General features: G+C 44.6%; 1 protein-coding gene across 1 annotated transcript; it reads left to right on the top strand.

Annotated features, from left to right (window-relative positions):
* The first annotated feature begins 823 nt into the window (after nt 1-823).
* Nucleotides 824-2,313, top strand: LOC119297460 (GLABRA2 expression modulator-like). The gene is made up of 4 exons (XM_037575244.1): nt 824-1,223; nt 1,340-1,441; nt 1,518-1,795; nt 1,889-2,313. Exons 1-4 carry the CDS (start codon nt 1,142-1,144, stop codon nt 2,075-2,077), a joined length of 651 nt encoding a protein of 216 aa, XP_037431141.1. The 5' UTR covers nt 824-1,141; the 3' UTR covers nt 2,078-2,313.
* Nucleotides 2,314-19,497: the final 17,184 nt, after the last annotated feature.

Consider the following 19,497-nt stretch of genomic DNA (forward strand, 5'->3'; position numbering starts at 1 on the left):
CCCTCCGGCGGCGGAAGGGATCTTGTTCTTGTTAGAGTCAGCGTCTTGGTTGGGGCTGTGTGACGGCGACGATGTCCCTCAATAGGAATAATGTCTCCGATGTTCTATCCCCGTCCTGATGGTGTGTCTAGTATCGTCGGAGGGCGTGTGGAGGTTTATCTTCATCGGATCTCGCGGGGTTCGGTCCGTGCTCGTCTTCGGTGGATCTGTTTGGATCCAGTCTTGGTTAGTCTTCGTTTGGGTATATATAGGTATGATCCTTCTGATCTACGACTTTTTTTAGCGGCAATGGCTGCTACACTGGTGCGCTGGTCCTATGAGGCCTTAGCGCGAGGACTTACCGACTGTCTACTACAACAAGGTTTGGCCGGATCCGCTGAGGGAGGGACAATGATGGCAGCGCCTTCGGCTCGCTTCACTGCTTGTAGTCGTCGCTAGGTGATCCACGGACATTGTTGTAATTTTTATTACCTCTATTCTTTCTTGTACTGCCATGATTAAAAACGAATAGATTGAAAGTTTTTCGGGAAAAAAATATCTCAACCCAGAAAAAACAAAAGATGGGCGGGTTCTTGTCAGCCGGCGTCAATCTTTTAAAAACCAGCAGGCCTGCCGTTCTGCGCCGGACCGTCACGTGGAAACAAAACGTACCGCTCGGCCCCAGACCCCTCCCCTCCGAAGTCTCCGTCCACCGCAAGCCTCGCTCCGCCCGCCACGGCACGGACGGATGGGGACTCGCCGGACAGACGCGGCCAGCGACAAACCACTCCTGTATAGTGGCACTGTGCCATCTGCTCCTCCCACCACGGCACTACCGCACCCCTGACCGTAATAATCAATCACCGCAGCGAGGAGTCGGTGCAACCGAAACGTCACGACGACGGCAGGTAGGTGACCCGGTCATCATCATCATCCCGACTTCCCGGTTCGGTAGATTATATCATGGCGAATGCGCGCCATGTGAGCTGCCACCGTAGCTACTGTACTAGCTAGCCAGCCATCGGGCGGAAGCAACCGACCCGTTTCGACACTCGCGGGAGTACATAGCCGGCAGCGGCGGCCACGAGGCGGAACATTCCCAGTTTCCCAGGCTCCAACAACAAGAAGAAGAAGCGCGGGCCGTTCTGCTGCAGGTCCTGTGATGCAGGCGCCCGCCGGGAGAACGTGGTCGCCGATGGCGACGGAGGCCAACCCCTACGCCATGCCGGCGCCGGCGCAGAAGAGTACGTGCGCGCCGCGCGGCGGCGGAGCTCACCGACCTAATAGTAAATTGTGAATTTGTTACTGTCTATCTGGCCGCTGATGGAAACGAACTCTGTTGTCGCGCTACGCTACGCAGGCACCAAGGAGACGGTGAAGAACGCGCTGTCGCTGTGGGGGCGGAAGGTCGGCGAGGCGGGCAGGAAGGCCGAGGACCTGTCGCGCAACACATGGCAGCACCGTGAGTGCTAAACTCATCACCAGAATGAATTTATTATGTTCTTGGATTAATACATGCCTTGATCGATCTGCTGCAGTTCGGACGGCGCCTAGCATGACGGAGGCGGCCGTGGGGAGGATCGCGCAGGGGACCAAGGTGCTGGCGGAGGGCGGCCACGAGAGGATCTTCCGGCAGGCCTTCAGCGCCCCGCCGGACGAGCAGCTCCGCAAGTCCTACGCCTGCTACCTCTCCACGTCCGCCGGCCCGGTCATGGGGGTCATGTACCTCTCCACCGCCCGGGTCGCCTTCTGCAGCGACACCCCGCTCTCCTACGAGGCCCACGCCGGCGACAACACGGAATGGAGCTACTACAAGGTACGTACGCTCCAGTTTTTGCTCTGGTCTGGTTATTAAGATGTGGTTTTGTGACAAGTTTAATCGTGGATGAACTGAACGCCGGTGACGCAGGTGGCGATTCCTCTGCACCGGCTGAGGGCGGCCATCCCGTCGGCCAGCAAGGTCAAGCCGGCGGAGAAGTTCATCCAGCTCGTGTCGGTGGAGAACCACGAGTTCTGGCTGATGGGCTTCGTCAACTACAGCAGCGCCGTCGTGCACTTGCAAGAAGCTCTCAGCGGCTTCCACAACCTGCAAGCGTGACGACGACGACCCGCATCGCGCACGCCTTTGGTCTGTCTGTGGTACTGGTGTTTTCGCCAATCGTCGGGCGTGGGAGTGTTTCTGCAGTTCCTACTGCTTTCATTTTTTTTGGGTGTTGCAGAGGAGCCGAGTCATTGCAGCATGCTGTTTACTAAGAGCATTCACATGATCGTGACATTATTATTTGCGCTGAAGATCGTATTGTTTTTAACACAATACAGACGCAAACGCTCATATATGCGCGCATACACTCATCCTATATGAATGGATACGCGCACATCCTACCCCTATGAACACCTTCGAAAGACTGAGCCGGCATATCATTTTGAGATTTTACGGATAAATGCGAGCATCAGAATTTGAACTTTGGTGGGCTGGGAATACCACTATCCTACTAACCATCTAACCACAAATTGATTTACATCGTGGCAATATTGATGCGAATAAATTTTTTAAATCACTATATCCATGTAATGTCCTTCCCAGACAACTTTCTTTTGAGAATTATTAGTGAAAAATTACATGGTTAGCAGAACTTGTATGTTTCGTCCTATGAAAGAGGCCCACCTGTGTCAACAATGGCCAATGGGGTCCATCCCAAAGCACCAGGATGCCCCCACGGGTGAAAAAGGCCCGCCTTGATGTGTCAACAATGGCTAATGGGGTTCATCCCAAAGCATCGGGATGCCCCCACGGGTGCCATTGGCCGGTCGTTGCGCAAAACTCCATAGTCATAATCTCCGAGTTTTGCCTTTTAGCAACGGTGTATATTAGGAAGACCGATACAAGCGTCAAGTTCACCATGACGTATGAGCGAACCTCTTCTACAAGAGAAGATTCCTTTTTGGCCAAGCTCATCACGCAAAAGCCTTTTGATGAGGTGATGTGGGTTGCTATGTGTGATTTTAGACAAATATACCGTAGACAAAAGCAAGCGAAACATGGACAGTAGCCCTCGGAGGCCCCGTGCTTTCAAGTTTGAAAACTTTTGGGCCTCCATCATGGGCATCAGCGATATGGTGCTTAAAGCTTGGAATGAGCACGCAACGGACACTGAGCCCGACCAAGTCTTGTTCCACAAGTTTAAGAAAACCGGGTTGATGCTCTCGCAATGGAGTAGAGGTATTGACGCTCAAAAGTGACACACTCATAAAATTAGCTTAAGCCATGTCAAGATTAATTCAAATTTATGATTGGAAGTCACTTCGGATGTCTCTCTTTGAGAAGATCAAGATGGATATGAAGATGGTCTAAAACGGAGCTCGGATGCAAAAGTTATGACAAGTTCAGAGATGCTCATGTTGACACCAGATTAAAGAATGGCATGAAACTCAATTAATATGGCCTCTGATGGAAAACGTTTCAACATGAAAGTTGTGCGTCTCGTAAAAAATGTTGATTTTGATATAAAAATCATTTTAATCCAAGGTCGTATGCAACCTATGAAGGCAAATAAAATTCAGAAACAAAAGCTGCACAGTTATTTCGGACCGACCGAGTTGATTTGACTCAGTGAGACCGAGTTGACTAGGTAATTCCGAGTCAAACCACTCGGAAATTGGATAACCCACAAGTATACGGGATCAATCGTAGTCCTTTCGCTAAGTAAGAGTGTCGATCCCAACGAGGAGCAGAAGGAAATGACAAGTAGTTCTCAGTAAGGTATTCTCTGCAAGCACTGAAATTATAAGTAACGAGTGGTTTGATAGCAAGATAATTTGAAACGAACAAGTAATGGTAACGGTAACAAAAGTGCAACAAGGTAGCACAATCCTTTTGAGGCAAAGGACAGGTCAAAACAGTCTCTTATGATAAGCAAAACGTTCTTGAGGGTACACGGGAATTTCATCTAGTCACTTTCATCATGTTGGTTTGATTTGTATTCGCTACTTTGATAATTTGATATATGGGTGGACCAGTGCTTAGGTGCTATTCTTACTTAAGCAAACCTCCTACTTATGATTAACCCCCTCGCAAGCATCCGCAACTACGAGAAAATTATTAAAATAAAATCTAACCATACATTAAACTTTTCGATCCAAATCAGTCCCTTACGAAGTAGCGCATAAACTAGGGTTTAAACTTCTATCACTCTCGCAACCCATCATCTAATAACTACTCCACAATGCATTCGCTTAGGCCCTAATATGGTGAAGTGTCATGTAGTCGACGTCACATGACACCACTAAAGGAATCACAACATACATACCATCAAAATATCAAACACATATCAAATTCACATGATTACTTGTACCAAGATTTCTCCCATGACCTCAAGAACAAAAGTAACTACTCACAAATGGTAATCATGCTCAAGATTGGAGGGGTGTTAAATAGCATAATGGATCTGAACATATAATCTTTCACCAAATAAACCATATAGTAATCGACTACAAGACGTAATCAACACTACTAGTCACCCACAAGCACCAATCTAAGGTTTCGGTACAAAGATTGAACACAAGACATGAACTAGGGTTTGAGAGAAGATGGTGATGTTGAAGATGTTGATGGAGATTGCCCTTCCCAATATGGGAGAGTTTTCGGTGATGATGATGACTATGATTTCCCCCTCCGGGAGGGAAGTTTCCCCAGTGGAAACGCTCCGCCGGAGGGCAAAAGTGGTCCTGCCCAAGTTCCGCCTCGAGACGGCGGCGCTTCATCCCGAAAGTCCTCTCCTTATTTTTTTTCTAGGTCAAAATGACTTATATATCAGAAGAGGGGCATCGGAGGTGGGTCGAGTAGAGCACAACCCACCAGGGCGCGCCTAGGTGGGCTGTGCCCACCTGGTGGGCCCCTCTGATACTTATTTGCTCCAATAATTCGTATATATTGCATAAAAATTCTTCATGAAGTTTCAACTCATTTGGAGTTGTGCAGAATAGGTAGCCTGACGTAGCTTTTTCAGATCCAGAATTCCAGCTGCCGGTATTCTAACTCTTTGTGTGAACCTTGCATATTATGAGAGAAAAGGCATTTGAATTACTCTAAAATGCATTATTATGCATAAAAACATTATAAATAACAGTAGGTAATCATGATGTAAAATCGACGTATCAATTCCCCCAAGCTTAGACCTCGCTTGTCCTCAAGCGAAAACCAAAATCGAAAAATATGTCCACATGCTTAGAGAGAGAGAGAGAGAGGTCGATAAAAACAAAATACGGACATAGAAGCATCATGTAAATTATTATAACAGCAACAACCTTTATCGTGGAGCTTTTATCACAAATAAATTTTATCATAAACTTCTCATGAATAAGTAACAATTCATCTCAACATCGAAGTATAAAGCATAAACTCTATTAGAAACCAACAAACTATGTTCTTAGTCAACTTTGCAACTACAATTCATTATCTTTTCATGAAGGGTCACGTATCAGAGCCTTTTGGCAAGTCCACATACTCAACCATCATATAGTCTTCTACAATTGCTAACACTCACCGCATACACATGAGCAAAAAATTTCAACCAGACACATAGAAAGATAGGGGCTTATAGATTTCGCCACCCAACATACTCACCTCAAGGGTGATGTCAACAATAATAATTCATGCTACCCATATCCAACTAGATATATGTGCCTAGATCTTTCCTCACCACGTGATGCTTGCCAAAGGAGAAAAAATAGAAGGGAATAGAGAGAAAACTTTGACTCCTGCATAAAAGTAAAAGATAGGCACTTTGCTTTTTGTTTGTATGCTCAATCTCGTATAAAAGTAAGCATTGACTCTTGCATAAAAGGGAAGCAGAGGTTGCCATGCGCTTTTTGTTTGTATGCTCAATCTGGTAGTGCAAAAGAGCATCACGTTATATTGCCCCTTATGATAGCAACCTTTATTATGCAGTCTGTCACTTTTATTCTTTGCCATCACAAGTTCGTACAACGCTCAATTTTCTCTTAGACTAAACGATCCAACACTTTTAGAAGCAATTTTTATTGCCTTATTACACCAATGACAACTTACTTGAAGGATCTTACTCAATCCATAGGTAGGTATGATGGACTCTCAAAATAAGATTTGGGTTTAAGGGTTTCTGGATGCACAAGTAGTATCTCTACTTAGTGCGGAATTTTTTGGCTAGCAAAGATGGGGGGTAAGCACCACATGTTAAAGGATCTATGACAATATAACTTCTATGTGAATATGAACAAATATAAATCATTACGTTGTCTTCCTTGTCCAACGTCAACAATTTTGGCATATAATATTTTGATGGGGGATCACAATCACAAAAGATGTCTAGGATAGTGTATTTGCATGTGAATCTTCTCTTCCCTTATTAATTCTTTCATGAATTGCATCATTGACCAATGCTATGTTTGTAAATCTCCAATAATTTTTTCTACTTATACTCTTCCTTATGTGATGTCACTACTTACCATAAGATTAGTATATGATCTTTTTCATTTATTTCCTTTATTTTTATTGAACATGAAAGTAAGAGAACAAAACTTCAAACAAAACTTTATTATATATCTCGCACACGATGACAAGGATAGATCACTAAGCAAACACTCGAAAGGAAAGGATGGAACTAAACTTTTATTCATCTATAGCAAAAGATAACTACGGATCGAACTAAGATAAGTAAAGGCAAAAGATTGTGGAGGTGATACGATATTGGGGCACCTCCCCTAAGATTGGCACAAGCCAAGGGGAGTGCCCATACCCGATACTCAATTTTCCTTTGGTGATGAAGAAGGAGGTGGTGATGATTGAGAGGTAGCAATCTTATCCTCAGGTTTCCATGGCAAGGGCTCACCATCATAAGACGAGGAGTGAGTCTCACGGGTCCTGCAACTGGTAGCCAAACTCATACCTTTAAACCTTGCCTCATATTCAAAGACTTGGTTTTGGAGATCGTAAATATGGCTTTGGAGAAAGTTGAGTTGCTCGTTGAGGGTGAAGACGATTTCCTTCATGCACTTGCCATCCACCTTGAGATCACGGGTATAGTCCGCGATCATGAGGTGGTTAGTATTGAGTCCACGTTCCACCATCCCCTTGCACCGAAAGACCTCCTGCTCCATAGCTTCAAGCCTAGCCTCCACGGATCTCGTCCCTTTGGGGCCTTGCACATCATGGATGTGGAGCACCCCCTCACGCATCTCGATAGCTTGAGGGTGTTGCATCACCTCCCGCAAATATGGGTTGATGACGTTCTCGAAGAACTTGTCCTTGGAGGAGCTCGAAGCGGCCATGGTGAATTAGATCTGTTAGAAAACGGCAAGGAAAAGAAAACAGAAGATTTCTCCATGATACAGTGATCAATAGGTTCGGGGGTATATAAAGATTTTTTATCTTGGGAAACAAGCAAACAGAAGAAAAATGGAGTACGGAAGGTACCCGAGGTGGGCACAACCCACCTGGGCGTGCCTGGCAAGCCAGGTGCTCCCTGGTGTCTTGTACCCACCAGGGGTGCCTTCCTAGTTGTTTCTTATTTTCCTAATTTTTATTATATTCCAAAACTGACATGAAATATTTTTGCGGATTTTTTGGAGTCTATTTTATTACCGTATCACATACCTCATCTTTTTTCATGATTCTAGAGTGTTCCGGAAGGTTTCCTTTATGTGTTCTACTAGTGTCATAGTTTGGATAATATTACTTTCAACATTAATGGGCGTACCTAAGATATAATGTTTTATTATTTGCCCATTGACAACCTTCGGGTTGGTACCTTTAGCATTAATTGTTTTTATGGCTCCAGATCGATAAACCTCCTCGATAACATAGGGTCCTTCCCTTTTGGAGAGGAGTTTTCCTGCAAAGAATCTGAAACAAGAGTTGTACAAAAGAACATATTCTCCAACTTTAAACTCACGCTTTTGGATTCTCTTATCATGCCATCTTTTAACTTTTTCTTTAAATAATTTGGCATTTTGATAAGCTTGGGTTCTCCATTCATCTAGTGAGCTAATATCAAATTGTTGGGGAACGCAGTAATTTCAAAAAATTTCCTACGCACACGCAAGATCATGGTGATGCATAGCAACGAGAGGGGAGAGCATGATCTACGTACCCTTGTAGATCGCAATGGAAGCGTTGACACAACGTAGAGGAAGTAGTCGTACATCTTCTTCCCGATCCGACCGATCCAAGCATCGTTACTCCGGCACCTCCGAGTTCTTAGCACACGTACAACTTGATGACGCTCCCCGGGCTCCGATCCAGCAAAGCTTTGGGGATGAGTTCCGTCAGCACAACGGCGTGGTGACGATGATGATGTTTCACCGACGCAGGGCTTCGCCTAAGCACTACAACGATATGACCGAGGTGGAATATGGTGGCAGGGGGCACCGCACACGGCTAAGGAACGATCACGAGGATCAACTTGTGTGTTCTAGGGTGACCCCCTGCCTCCGTATATAAAGGACCCAAGGGGGGTGGTGCGCCGGCCTAGAGGAGGGCGCAGGAGGAGTCCTACTCCTACCGGGAGTAGGACTCCCCTCCCCGTTCCTTGTCCAACTAGGAGAGGTGGAGGGAGAATAGGAAAGGGGGGGGGGGGCGCCGCCCCTCCCTCCTTGTCCAATTCGGACTAGGGAGAGAGGGGGCACGCGGCCTGCCCTGGCAGCCCCTTCCTCTTCTCCACATTAGGCCCATAAGGCCCATTAACCCCCCGGGGGGTTCCGGTAACTCCTCCGGTACTTCGGTTTTATCCGAAACTTCTCCAGAACTCTTCCGGTGTCCGAATATAGTCATCCAATATATCAATCTTTATGTCTCGACCATTCCGAGACTCCTTGTCATGTCCGTGATCACATCCGGGACTCCGAACTAACTTCGGTACATCAAAAATGCATAAAACTCATAATAGCTGTCATCATAACTTTAAGCGTGCGGACCCTACGGTTCGAGAACAATGTAGACATGACCGAGACACGTCTCCGGTCAATAACCAATAGCGGGACCTGGATGCCCATATTGGCTCCTACATATTCTACGAAGATCTTTATCGGTCAGACCGCATAACAACATACGTTGTTCCTTTTGTCATCGGTTTGTTACTTGCCCGAGATTCGATCGTCGGCATCCAATACCTAGTTCAATCTCGGTACCGGCAAGTCTCTTTACTCGTTCCGTAATACATCATCTCACAACTAACATATTAGTTGTAATGCTTGCAAGGCTTATGTGATGTGCATTACCGAGAGGGCCCAGAGATACCTCTCCGACAATCGGAGTGACAAATCCTAATCTCGAAATACGCCAACCCAACATGTACCTTTGGAGACACCTGTAATGCTCCTTTATAATCACCCAGTTACGTTGTGACGTTTGGTAGCACCCAAAGTGTTCCTCCGGCAAACGGGAGTTGCATAATCTCATAGTCATAGGAACATGTATAAGTCATGAAGAAAGCAATAGCAACATAATAAACGATCGGGTGCTAAGCTAATGGAATGGGTCATGTCAATCATATCATTCAACTAAATGATGTGACCTCGTTAATCAAATAACAACTCTTTGTTCATGGTTAGGAAACATAACCATCTTTGATTAACGAGCTAGTCAAGTAGAGGCATAGTAGTGACACTCTATTTGTCTATGTAGTCACACATGTATTATGTTTCCGGTTAATACAATTCTAGCATGAATAATAAACATTTATCATGATATAAGGAAATAAATAATAACTTTATTATTGCCTCTAGGGCATATTTCCTTCAGTCTCCTACTTGCACTAGAGTCAATAATCTAGATTACACAGTAATGATTCTAACACCCATGGAGTCTTGGTGCTGATCATGTTTTGCTCGTGGAAGAGGCTTAGTCAACGGGTCTGCCACATTCAGATCCGTATGTATCTTGCAAATCTCTATGTCTCCCACCTGGACTAGATCCCGGATGGAATTGAAGTGTCTCTTGATGTGCTTGGTTCTCTTGTGAAATCTGGATTCCTTTGCCAAGGCAATTGCACCAGTATTGTCACAAAAGATTTTCATTGGACCCGATGCACTAGTTATGACACCTAGATCGGATATGAACTCCTTCATCCAGACTCCTTCATTTGCTGCTTCCGAAGCAGCTATGTACTCCGCTTCACATGTAGATCCCGCTCCGGCGCTTTGTTTAGAACTGCACCAACTGACAGCTCCACCGTTTAATGTAAACACATATCCGGTTTGCGATTTAGAATCGTCCGGATCAGTGTCAAAGCTTGCATCAACGTAACCGTTTACGATGAGCTCTTTGTCACCTCCATATACGAGAAACATATCCTTAGTCCTTTTCAGGTATTTCAGGATGTTCTTGACCGCCGTCCAGTGATCCACTCCTAGATTACTTTGGTACCTCCCTGCTAAACTTATAGCAAGGCACACATCAGGTCTGGTACACAGCATTGCATACATGATAGAGCCTATGGCTGAAGCATAGGGAACATCTTTCATTTTCTCTCTATCTTCTGCAGTGGTCGGGCATTGAGTCTTACTCAACTTCACACCTTGTAACACAGGCAAGAACCCTTTCTTTGCTTGATCCATTTTGAACTTTTTCAAAATCTTGTCAAGGTATGTGCTTTGTGAAAGTCCAATTATGCGTCTTGATCTATCTCTATAAATATTTATGCCTAATATGTAAGCAGCTTCACCGAGGTCTTTCATTGAAAAACTCTTATTCAAGTATCCCTTTATGCTATCCAGAAATTCTATATCATTTCCAATCAGTAATGTGTCATCCACATATAATATCAGAAATGCTACAGAGCTCCCACTCACTTTCTTGTAAATACAGGCTTCTCCAAAAGTCTGTATAAAACCAAATGATTTGATCACACTATCAAAGCGTTTATTCCAACTCCGAGAGGCTTGCACCAGTCCATAAATGGATCGCTGGAGCTTGCAGACTTTGTTAGCTCCCTTTGGATCGACAAAACCTTCTGGTTGCATCATATACAACTCTTCTTCCAGAAATCCATTCAGGAATGCAGTTTTGACAGCCATCTGCCAAATTTCATAATCATAAAATGCGGCAATTGCTAACATGATTCGGATAGACTTAAGCATCGCTACGGGTGAGAAGGTCTCATCGTAGTCAATCCCTTGAACTTGCTAAAAACCTTTTGCGACAAGTCGAGCTTTGTAGACAATAATATTACCGTCAGCGTCAATCTTCTTCTTGAAGATCCATTTATTCTCAATTGCTTGCCGATCATCGGGCAAGTCAACCAAAGTCCATACTTTTTTCTCATACATGGATCCCATCTCAGATTTCATGGCTTCAAGCCACTTTGCGGAATCTGGGCTCACCATCGCTTCTTCATAGTTCGTAGGTTCATCATGATCTAGTAGCATGACTTCCAGAACAGGATTACCGTACCACTCTGGCGCGGATCTTACTCTGGTTGATCTACGAGGTTCAGTAGTATCTTGTTCTGAAGTTTCATGATCATTATCATTAGCTTTCTCACTAACTGGTGTAGGTGTCACAGAAACAGTTTTCTATAATGCACTACTTTCCAATAAGGGAGCAGGTACAATTACCTCGTCAAGTTCTACTTTCCTCCCACTCACTTCTTTCGAGAGAAACTCCTTCTCCAGAAAGTTTCCGAATTTAGCAACAAAAGTCTTGCCTTCGGATCTGTGATAGAAGGTGTATCCAATAGTTTCCTTTGGATATCCTATGAAGATACATTTCTCCGATTTGGGTTCGAGCTTATCAGGTTGAAGCTTTTTCACATAATCATCGCAGCCCCAAACTTTTAGAAACGACAACTTTGGTTTCTTGCCAAACCACAGTTCATAAGGCGTCGTCTCAACGGATTTTGATGGTGCCCTATTTAACATGAATGCGGCCGTCTCTAGAGCGTACCCCCAAAACGATAGCGGTAAATCAGTAAGAGACATCATAGATCGCACCATATCTAGTAAAGTACGATTACGACGTTCGGACACACCATTACGCTATGGTGTTCCGGGTGGCGTGAGTTGCGAAACTATTCCACAATTTTTCAAATGTACACCAAACTCGTAACTCAAATATTCTCCTCCACGATCAGATCGTAGAAACTTTATTTTCTTGTTACGATGATTTTCAACTTCACTCTGAAATTCTTTGAACTTTTCAAATGTTTCAGACTTATGTTTCATTAAGTAGATATACCCATATCTTCTCAAATCATCTGTGAAGGTGAGAAAATAACGATATCCGCCACGAGCCTCAATATTCATCGGACCACATACAGCTGTATGTATGATTTCCAACAAATCTGTTGCTCTCTCCATAGTACCGGAGAACGGCGTTTTGGTCATCTTGCCCATGAGGCACGGTTCGCAAGTAGCAAGTAATTCATAATCAAGTGGTTCCAAAAGTCCATCAGTATGGAGTTTCTTCATGCGCTTTACACCGATATGACCTAAACGGCAGTGCCACAAATAAGTTGCACTATCATTATCAACTCTGCATCTTTTGGCTTCAACATTATGAATATGTGTGTTACTACTATCGAGATTCAACAAGAATAGACCACTCTTCAAGGGTGCATGACCATAAAAGATATTACTCATATAAATAGAACAACCATTATTCTCTGATTTAAATGAATAACCGTCTCGCATCAAACAAGATCCAGATATAATGTTCATGCTTAACGCTGGCACCAAATAACAATTATTTAGGTCTAATATTAATCCCGAAGGTAGATGTAGAGGTAGCGTGCCGACTGCGATCACATCGACTTTGGAACCGTTTCCCACGCGCATCGTCACCTCGTCCTTAACCAATCTTCGCTTGATCCGTAGTCCCTATTTCGAGTTGCAAATATTTGCAACAGAACCAGTATCAAATACCCAGGTGCTACTGCGAGCATTAGTAAGGTACACATCAATAACATGTATATCACATATACCTTTGTTCACCTTGCCATCCTTCTTATCCGCCAAATACTTGGGGCAGTTCCGCTTCCAGTGACCAGTCTGCTTGCAGTAGAAGCACTCAGTTTCAGGCTTAGGTCCAGGTTTGGGTTTCTTCTCTTGAGTAGCAACTTGCTTGCCGTTCTTTTTGAAGTTCCCCTTCTTCTTTCCTTTGCCCTTTTTCTTGAAACTAGTGGTCTTGTTGACCATCAACACTTGATGCTCCTTCTTGATTTCTACCTCCGCAGCTTTCAGCATCGCGAAGAGCTCGGGAATAGTCTTATTCATCCCTTGCATATTATAGTTCATCACGAAGCTCTTGTAGCTTGGTGGCAGTGATTGGAGAATTCTGTCAATGATGCAATCATCTGGAAGATTAACTCCCAATTGAATCAAGTGATTATTATACCCAGACATTTTGAGTATATGCTCACTAACAGAACTATTCTCCTCCATCTTGCAGCTATAGAACTTATCGGAGACTTCATATCTCTCAATCCGGGCATTTGCTTGAAATATTAACTTCAACTCCTGGAACATCTCATATGCTCCATAACGTTCAAAACGTCGTTGAAGTCCCGATTCTAAGCCGTAAAGCATGGCACACTGAACTATCGAGTAGTCATCAGCTTTGCTCTGCCAGACGTTCATAACATCCGGCGTTGCTCCTGCAGCAGGCCTGGCACCCAGCGGTGCTTCTAGGACGTAATTCTTCTGTGCAGCAATGAGGATAATCCTCAAGTTACGGACCCAGTCCGTGTAATTGCTACCATCCTCTTTCAACTTTTCTTTCTCAAGGAACGCATTAAAATTCAACGAAACAACAACACGAGCCATCTATCAACAAACAAGCATAAACGAGCAAGATACTTATCAGGTACTAAGTTTCATGATAAATTTAAGTTCAGTTAATTTACTTAAAGAACTCCCACTTAGATAGACATCCCTCTAATCCTCTAAGTGATTACGTGATCCAAATCAACTAAACCATGTCCGATCATCACGTGAGATGGAGTAGTTTCATTGGTGAACATCATTATGTTGATCATATCTACTATATGATTCACGCTCGACCTTTCGGTCTCCGTGTTCCGAGGCCATATCTGTATATGCTTGGCTCGTCAAGTATAACCTGAGTATTCCGCGTGTGCAACTATTTTGCACCCGTTGTATTTGAACGTAGAACCTATCACACCCGATCATCACGTGGTGTCTCAGCACGAAGAACTTTCGCAATGATGCATACTCAGGGAGAACACTTCTTGATAATTAGTGAGAGATCATCTTATAATGCTACCGTCAATCAAAGCAAGATAAGATGCATAAAAGATAAACATCACATGCAATCAATATAAGTGATATGATATGGCCATCATCATCTTGTGCTTGTGATCTCCATCTCCGAAGCACCGTCGTGATCACCATCGTCACCGGCGTGACACCTTGATCCCCATCGTAGCATCGTTGTCGTCTCGCCAAGCTTGTGCTTCCACGACTATCGCTACCGTTTAGTGATAAAGTAAAGCATTACGTCTCGATTGCATTGCATACAATAAAGCGACAACCATATGGCTCCTGCCAGTTGCCGATAACTCGGTTACAAAACATGATCATCTCATACAATAAAAATCAGCATCATGTCTTGACCATATCACATCACAACATGCCCTGCAAAAACAAGTTAGACGTCCTCTACTTTGTTGTTGCAAGTTTTACGTGGCTGCTACGGGCTTAAGCAAGAACCAATCTTACCTACGCATCAAAACCACAACGATACTTTGTCAAGTTGGTGCTGTTTTAACCTTCGCAAGGACCGGGCGTAGCCACACTCAGTTCAACTAAAGTTGGAGAAACTGTCACCCACAAGCCACCTCTGTGCAAAGCACGTCGGGAGAACCGGTCTCGCGTAAGCGTACGCGTAATGTCGGTCTGGGCCGCTTCATCCAACAATACCGCCGAACCAAAGTATGACATGCTGGTAAGCAGTATGACTTATATCGCCCACAACTCACTTGTGTTCTACTCGTGCATATAACATCAACATATAAAACCTAGGCTCGGATGCCACTGTTGGGGAACACAGTAATTTCAAAAAAATTCCTACGCACACGCAAGATCATGGTGATGCATAGCAACGAGAGGGAAGAGTATGATCTACGTACCCTTGTAGATCGCAACGGAAGCGTTGACACAACGTAGAGGAAGTAGTCGTACGTCTTCTTCCCGATCTGACTGATCCAAGCACCGTTACTCTGGCACCTCCGAGTTCTTAGCACACGTACAGCTTGATGACGCTCCCCGGGCTCCGATCCAGCAAAGCTTCGGGGATGAGTTCCGTCAGCACAACGGCGTGGTGACGATGATGATGTTTCACCGACGCAGGGCTTTGCCTAAGCACTACAACGATATGACCGAGGTGGAATATGGTGGCAGGGGGCACCGCACACGGCTAAGGAACGATCACGAGGATCAACTTGTGTGTTCTAGGGTGACCCCCTGCCTCCGTATATAAAGGATCCAAGGGGGGGTGGTGCGCCGGCCTAGAGGAGGGCGCAGGAGGAGTCCTACTCCTACCGGGAGTAGGACTCCCCTCCCCGTTCCTTGTCCAACTAGGAGAGGTGGAGGGAGAATAGGAAAGGGGGGGGGGGGCGCCGCCCCTCCCTCCTTGTCCAATTCGGACTAGGGGGAGAGGGGGCGCGCAGCCTGCCCTGGCAGCCCCTTCCTTGTAACATCCCAAATTTTCAATTTGGAATGTTATACATTAGGTCATCATGCATATCATATTTTATTTTGCTTTTGGTTTTGATCCTAAAAAATCCTAAGCAACTCAAGGACCCACGGAGAGAGTTGGGGATTTCGTTATTTACGTATTTGAGTTTTCTCAAATTATGTAAACAGGATCATTTGATTTTATTTATTTTATCATCAATTATTTCTATTACAAAAATATGAGAGCGGGAATAAAATGACTTTCCCAAAATATAGAAATATTGAGGATTTAATAAAAAATCAAATAAGATTTATTTCGGAGTTTTTTTGGTATTTTCATTTGAATTTAGGAAAAATGCACGTTTTTCAAAGTTGTAGTTTCGGCCCAGATAAATGTTCACTTTATCGGGCTTGATTTTAGGAACCCGGCAAAATTTATTTCGTGATTTTTGGAGTCCGTTTAGTATTTCTTTTTATTTTTTCTTCCGAGCGGATTTATAAAAAAAATGCAAACCGACTTCGGGCCGTACCCGGCCAGGACTCCCTGGCCCGGGGCCTTTATATAGCGCCCGAAGGCCCGCGAGAGGAGAGCCCCCACGAAACCCTAACCCTAGCCGCCGCCTCCCAGCCACCGCCGTCGCCGCCGCCGCCCGCCGCCGCCGTCGCCGGAGCGCGCCGCCCGAGGTTCGCCGCCGCCGCCTCGTTTTCCGTGCAGTTTTTCTAAAAAAAAATTCTGTTCGTCGTTTTTCTTTTTCGTCGGATTTTCCGCGGTTATTTTCTGATCGCGATTTCTGATCCGATTTTCGTTTTAGTATAACTTTTCGCTCGTTTATCGGAATCAGGCGATTCAAGCGCCTGGAGTTTTGTCTCGAAACCCTCTTTCCGAATAATCAACTTAAACAAGTTTTTGACACTGTAAAATTTTCCCTAGATCCAGATTACTAGAACGAAGTTGTTTTCTTTCGCCGTTTGATTTCTTTTGCTTCGTTCGATTTGATTCTTTTTGCCAACCAGGGTTCTTAAGTTGAACTTTCTGGTTAGATCTTCTATTTGAGTTTTACCTGTGCATTAGATGAGTACTTATTGTATGCTTGTTGTTTGTCTGCTATAGAATACCCGGAGTGCGCCGCCTGTTACTTCGAATCTCTAGGTTTCGCGGATCATCAGCAAGGCAAGTAACACTTTGATCATACCTTTTCTACAACCCAGATTTATTGCATTAGATCAATCCTCACACATTGCACGATTAGGATCTAATTAAACTGTGGGATGGGAAGTAGATGAGGTAGTACCTATTACCTGTTTATTATCAAACCTTTGGGAGTTACTTCTACGTTTGCTTATTATGCCATGCTATGCTAGTAGACGTGGATTGGGTGAGTGATATCCATGACAGATGTGAGACTGAAAATTAAGGGTTTATCTAAGGTGGCAACCTAACACACATCTGGGTGGATTGAGGCACCTGGGGTTTCCAGGACTTGCCTGTTTTTATTGGACCGCCACCCAGGCCCAAAGGGATCATGAGATTATTCATACTAGAAACTTCCGTGTGCAGCCACAAGCCATTATGGGCTCTGGCATAGTTGACTAAGTTGTGCGAACTCTTACAGTGGTGGACTAGCAGATGTAGGGGTTGTAGGTGGTACGGTCTACCCGATCGTAAGGTGCTAGCGCTTCTGAAAGACTATGTCTCGGTCATCCATCTTCTCAAACATCCTGTAGTGCGAGAAACCAAACGGAGGCGATCGAGTCTTGTGGGGAAAAGTGCGCAAACCTCTGCAGAGTGTAATAAACTAATCATGATTAGCCGTGTCCCCGGTTATGGACATCTTGAGTATCTAGTACCTGAATTTTCATGTGAATCTCAACATGTTACTCTAAATTAATTTTGATGGGTTTTAATGATGTTATTTAATTGGGATTGAGAATGCTGTCAACCATTCTCAATGTTTCACAACCACCATGATAGTAATTAAATTTATTCCTTTGGAGTAGGGAAAAATTGGCTTTACGCAAAAACTGTAACCATAGAGCTTTCCACCAGCCAAATATGCATATAGTATAACTGTTGCATTCCATTACTCTCTATGTGTTACCTTGCCAGCATATTCCATGTGCTGACCCGTTTTCGGGCTGCAACGTTAATGTTGCAGACTTTTCAGACGATGATTGAGGACTTTTAGGTCGTGGTTCTATACTCAGTGATGCCGTTGGAGTTGATGGACTCACTTATCTTCCAAGCCTTCCGCTGTTATCGTCACTAGATGGCCTTAAGCCATATTTATTGTTTTAAGTTCTCTTTTGAGACACTCGATGTAATAAGTGTGTGATTGCTACTCTGCTATAAATCCTCCGAGTACTATGTGGTGTCAGCATTACTGATCCAGGGATGACACCGGAGCATAGAGATCAGGCTGTTTGAGGTCTGGTCGCTACAGAGATTGTATCAGAGCACACGCTGACTGTAGGACACGACCACTAAGCTAAAGACCTAGATCACTAGATCACTCTCTTCTCATCCGACTTCTCATCTTTTCTACTCTTTAGGATGGCGGATGCAAGGAACAAGTTCACCCAACCAAATGAAGATACACCCTTTGGACGCCACTTGAAGGAAGTCACTAGATACCTGAACATAGGAATACCAAGCTTCACGGGAACCTGCAACGCCACTTTACCTGAAGAAGAGCGCTGGATGATTCAAGTTCAAGTTCCAGGAAGGACGTTCATGCCAGTCACTGAGCCCATAGAGTTTTCTTTTGATGCACCAACGTGGAGTCTAGGAAAGAGCATGGCAGCTCACATCGCCATGGGACGCATTGGAAAAGTCTACCGCAAGGATCTCAAGGATACTATCTACCAGATTTGTGGGCGCCGAGATGAACACTGGGAGATGATTAGCACCAGGAAAGATAGATCAATAGCAGCTTTTATCTAGGAGTTAAACCAGGACATTCGACGACAGGAGAATCAGATGTGCGCCGACATGATAGATCTGAAGAAGGCTAAGACTAGAATCAAGGAACTAGAGGAAGAACTCAAGGCTACACATGAAGATTATGAAGAAGAAATTGAAGTATTGGTGGATAAGAATGCCGACCTAACAAAGAAGATTGGAATATTTATGGGAGGCCCGACACCAATAGATGAAGATGAAGAACCCAAGGAGATTAGCCCGGAGGACTACATCATCATCGACGGCACCGACTCGGAACAAGATAGTAGCGATGATGTCTATGTTGATGAAGCAGGAGCAGATATCATGGAGTCTACAACCGTAGAATATTTCTAGTAGACCACCTCATCAGTAGTAGTAGTCCACCATGTAAATATAGTAGTCCGAGCACTTTTGCGATAGTTAGATCGATTGTATGCCTTTGTTTGATTGATTGAATTGAATTGTGTGCTTTTGCCTCATGTGCATATGGGTAGTGTTTTCTCTTTAGACCCCCTCTATTCTTATATCTCATCCTTTCTAAAACCTCAGATGCCTCCGAGATGTGACCCCGGATTTGCTTTTCCGCCGGAGCTCACCCAGTTGATCCAGCAGCAGAACACCTTGATGCAGTTGCTAGTTCAGAATCAGAATGAGGGGAACAACAACAACAACCCACCACCACCACCACCTGTTGACCACTTAGCCCGTTTTCTTAGGCTGAATCCGCCGGTGTTTTCCAGTAGCACCGAGCCGATTGTAGCAGATGATTGGCTCCGCAAGATAGCTAGAGAGTTGACCACAGCAGGATGCACAGATGTGGAGAAGGCGAAGTTTGCCGCACACCAGTTAGAAGGACCCGCAGCATCTTGGTGGGAGAATTTCACAGCCACCTTCCCAGTCGACACTGTCAC

This window comes from Triticum dicoccoides, chromosome 5A (genome assembly GCF_002162155.2).
Source record: "Triticum dicoccoides isolate Atlit2015 ecotype Zavitan chromosome 5A, WEW_v2.0, whole genome shotgun sequence".
In the NCBI taxonomy this organism is placed as follows: domain Eukaryota; kingdom Viridiplantae; phylum Streptophyta; class Magnoliopsida; order Poales; family Poaceae; genus Triticum; species Triticum dicoccoides.

Bases quoted from the DNA above. Each gene is read 5' to 3' on its own strand.
- LOC119297460 (XM_037575244.1), top strand. From the start codon at position 1,142: ATGCAGGCGCCCGCCGGGAGAACGTGGTCGCCGATGGCGACGGAGGCC. The intron at 1,224-1,339 runs GTACGTGCGCGC...TACGCTACGCAG, and splicing joins GCCGGCGCCGGCGCAGAAGA to GCACCAAGGAGACGGTGAAG. The intron at 1,796-1,888 runs GTACGTACGCTC...CCGGTGACGCAG, and splicing joins CGGAATGGAGCTACTACAAG to GTGGCGATTCCTCTGCACCG.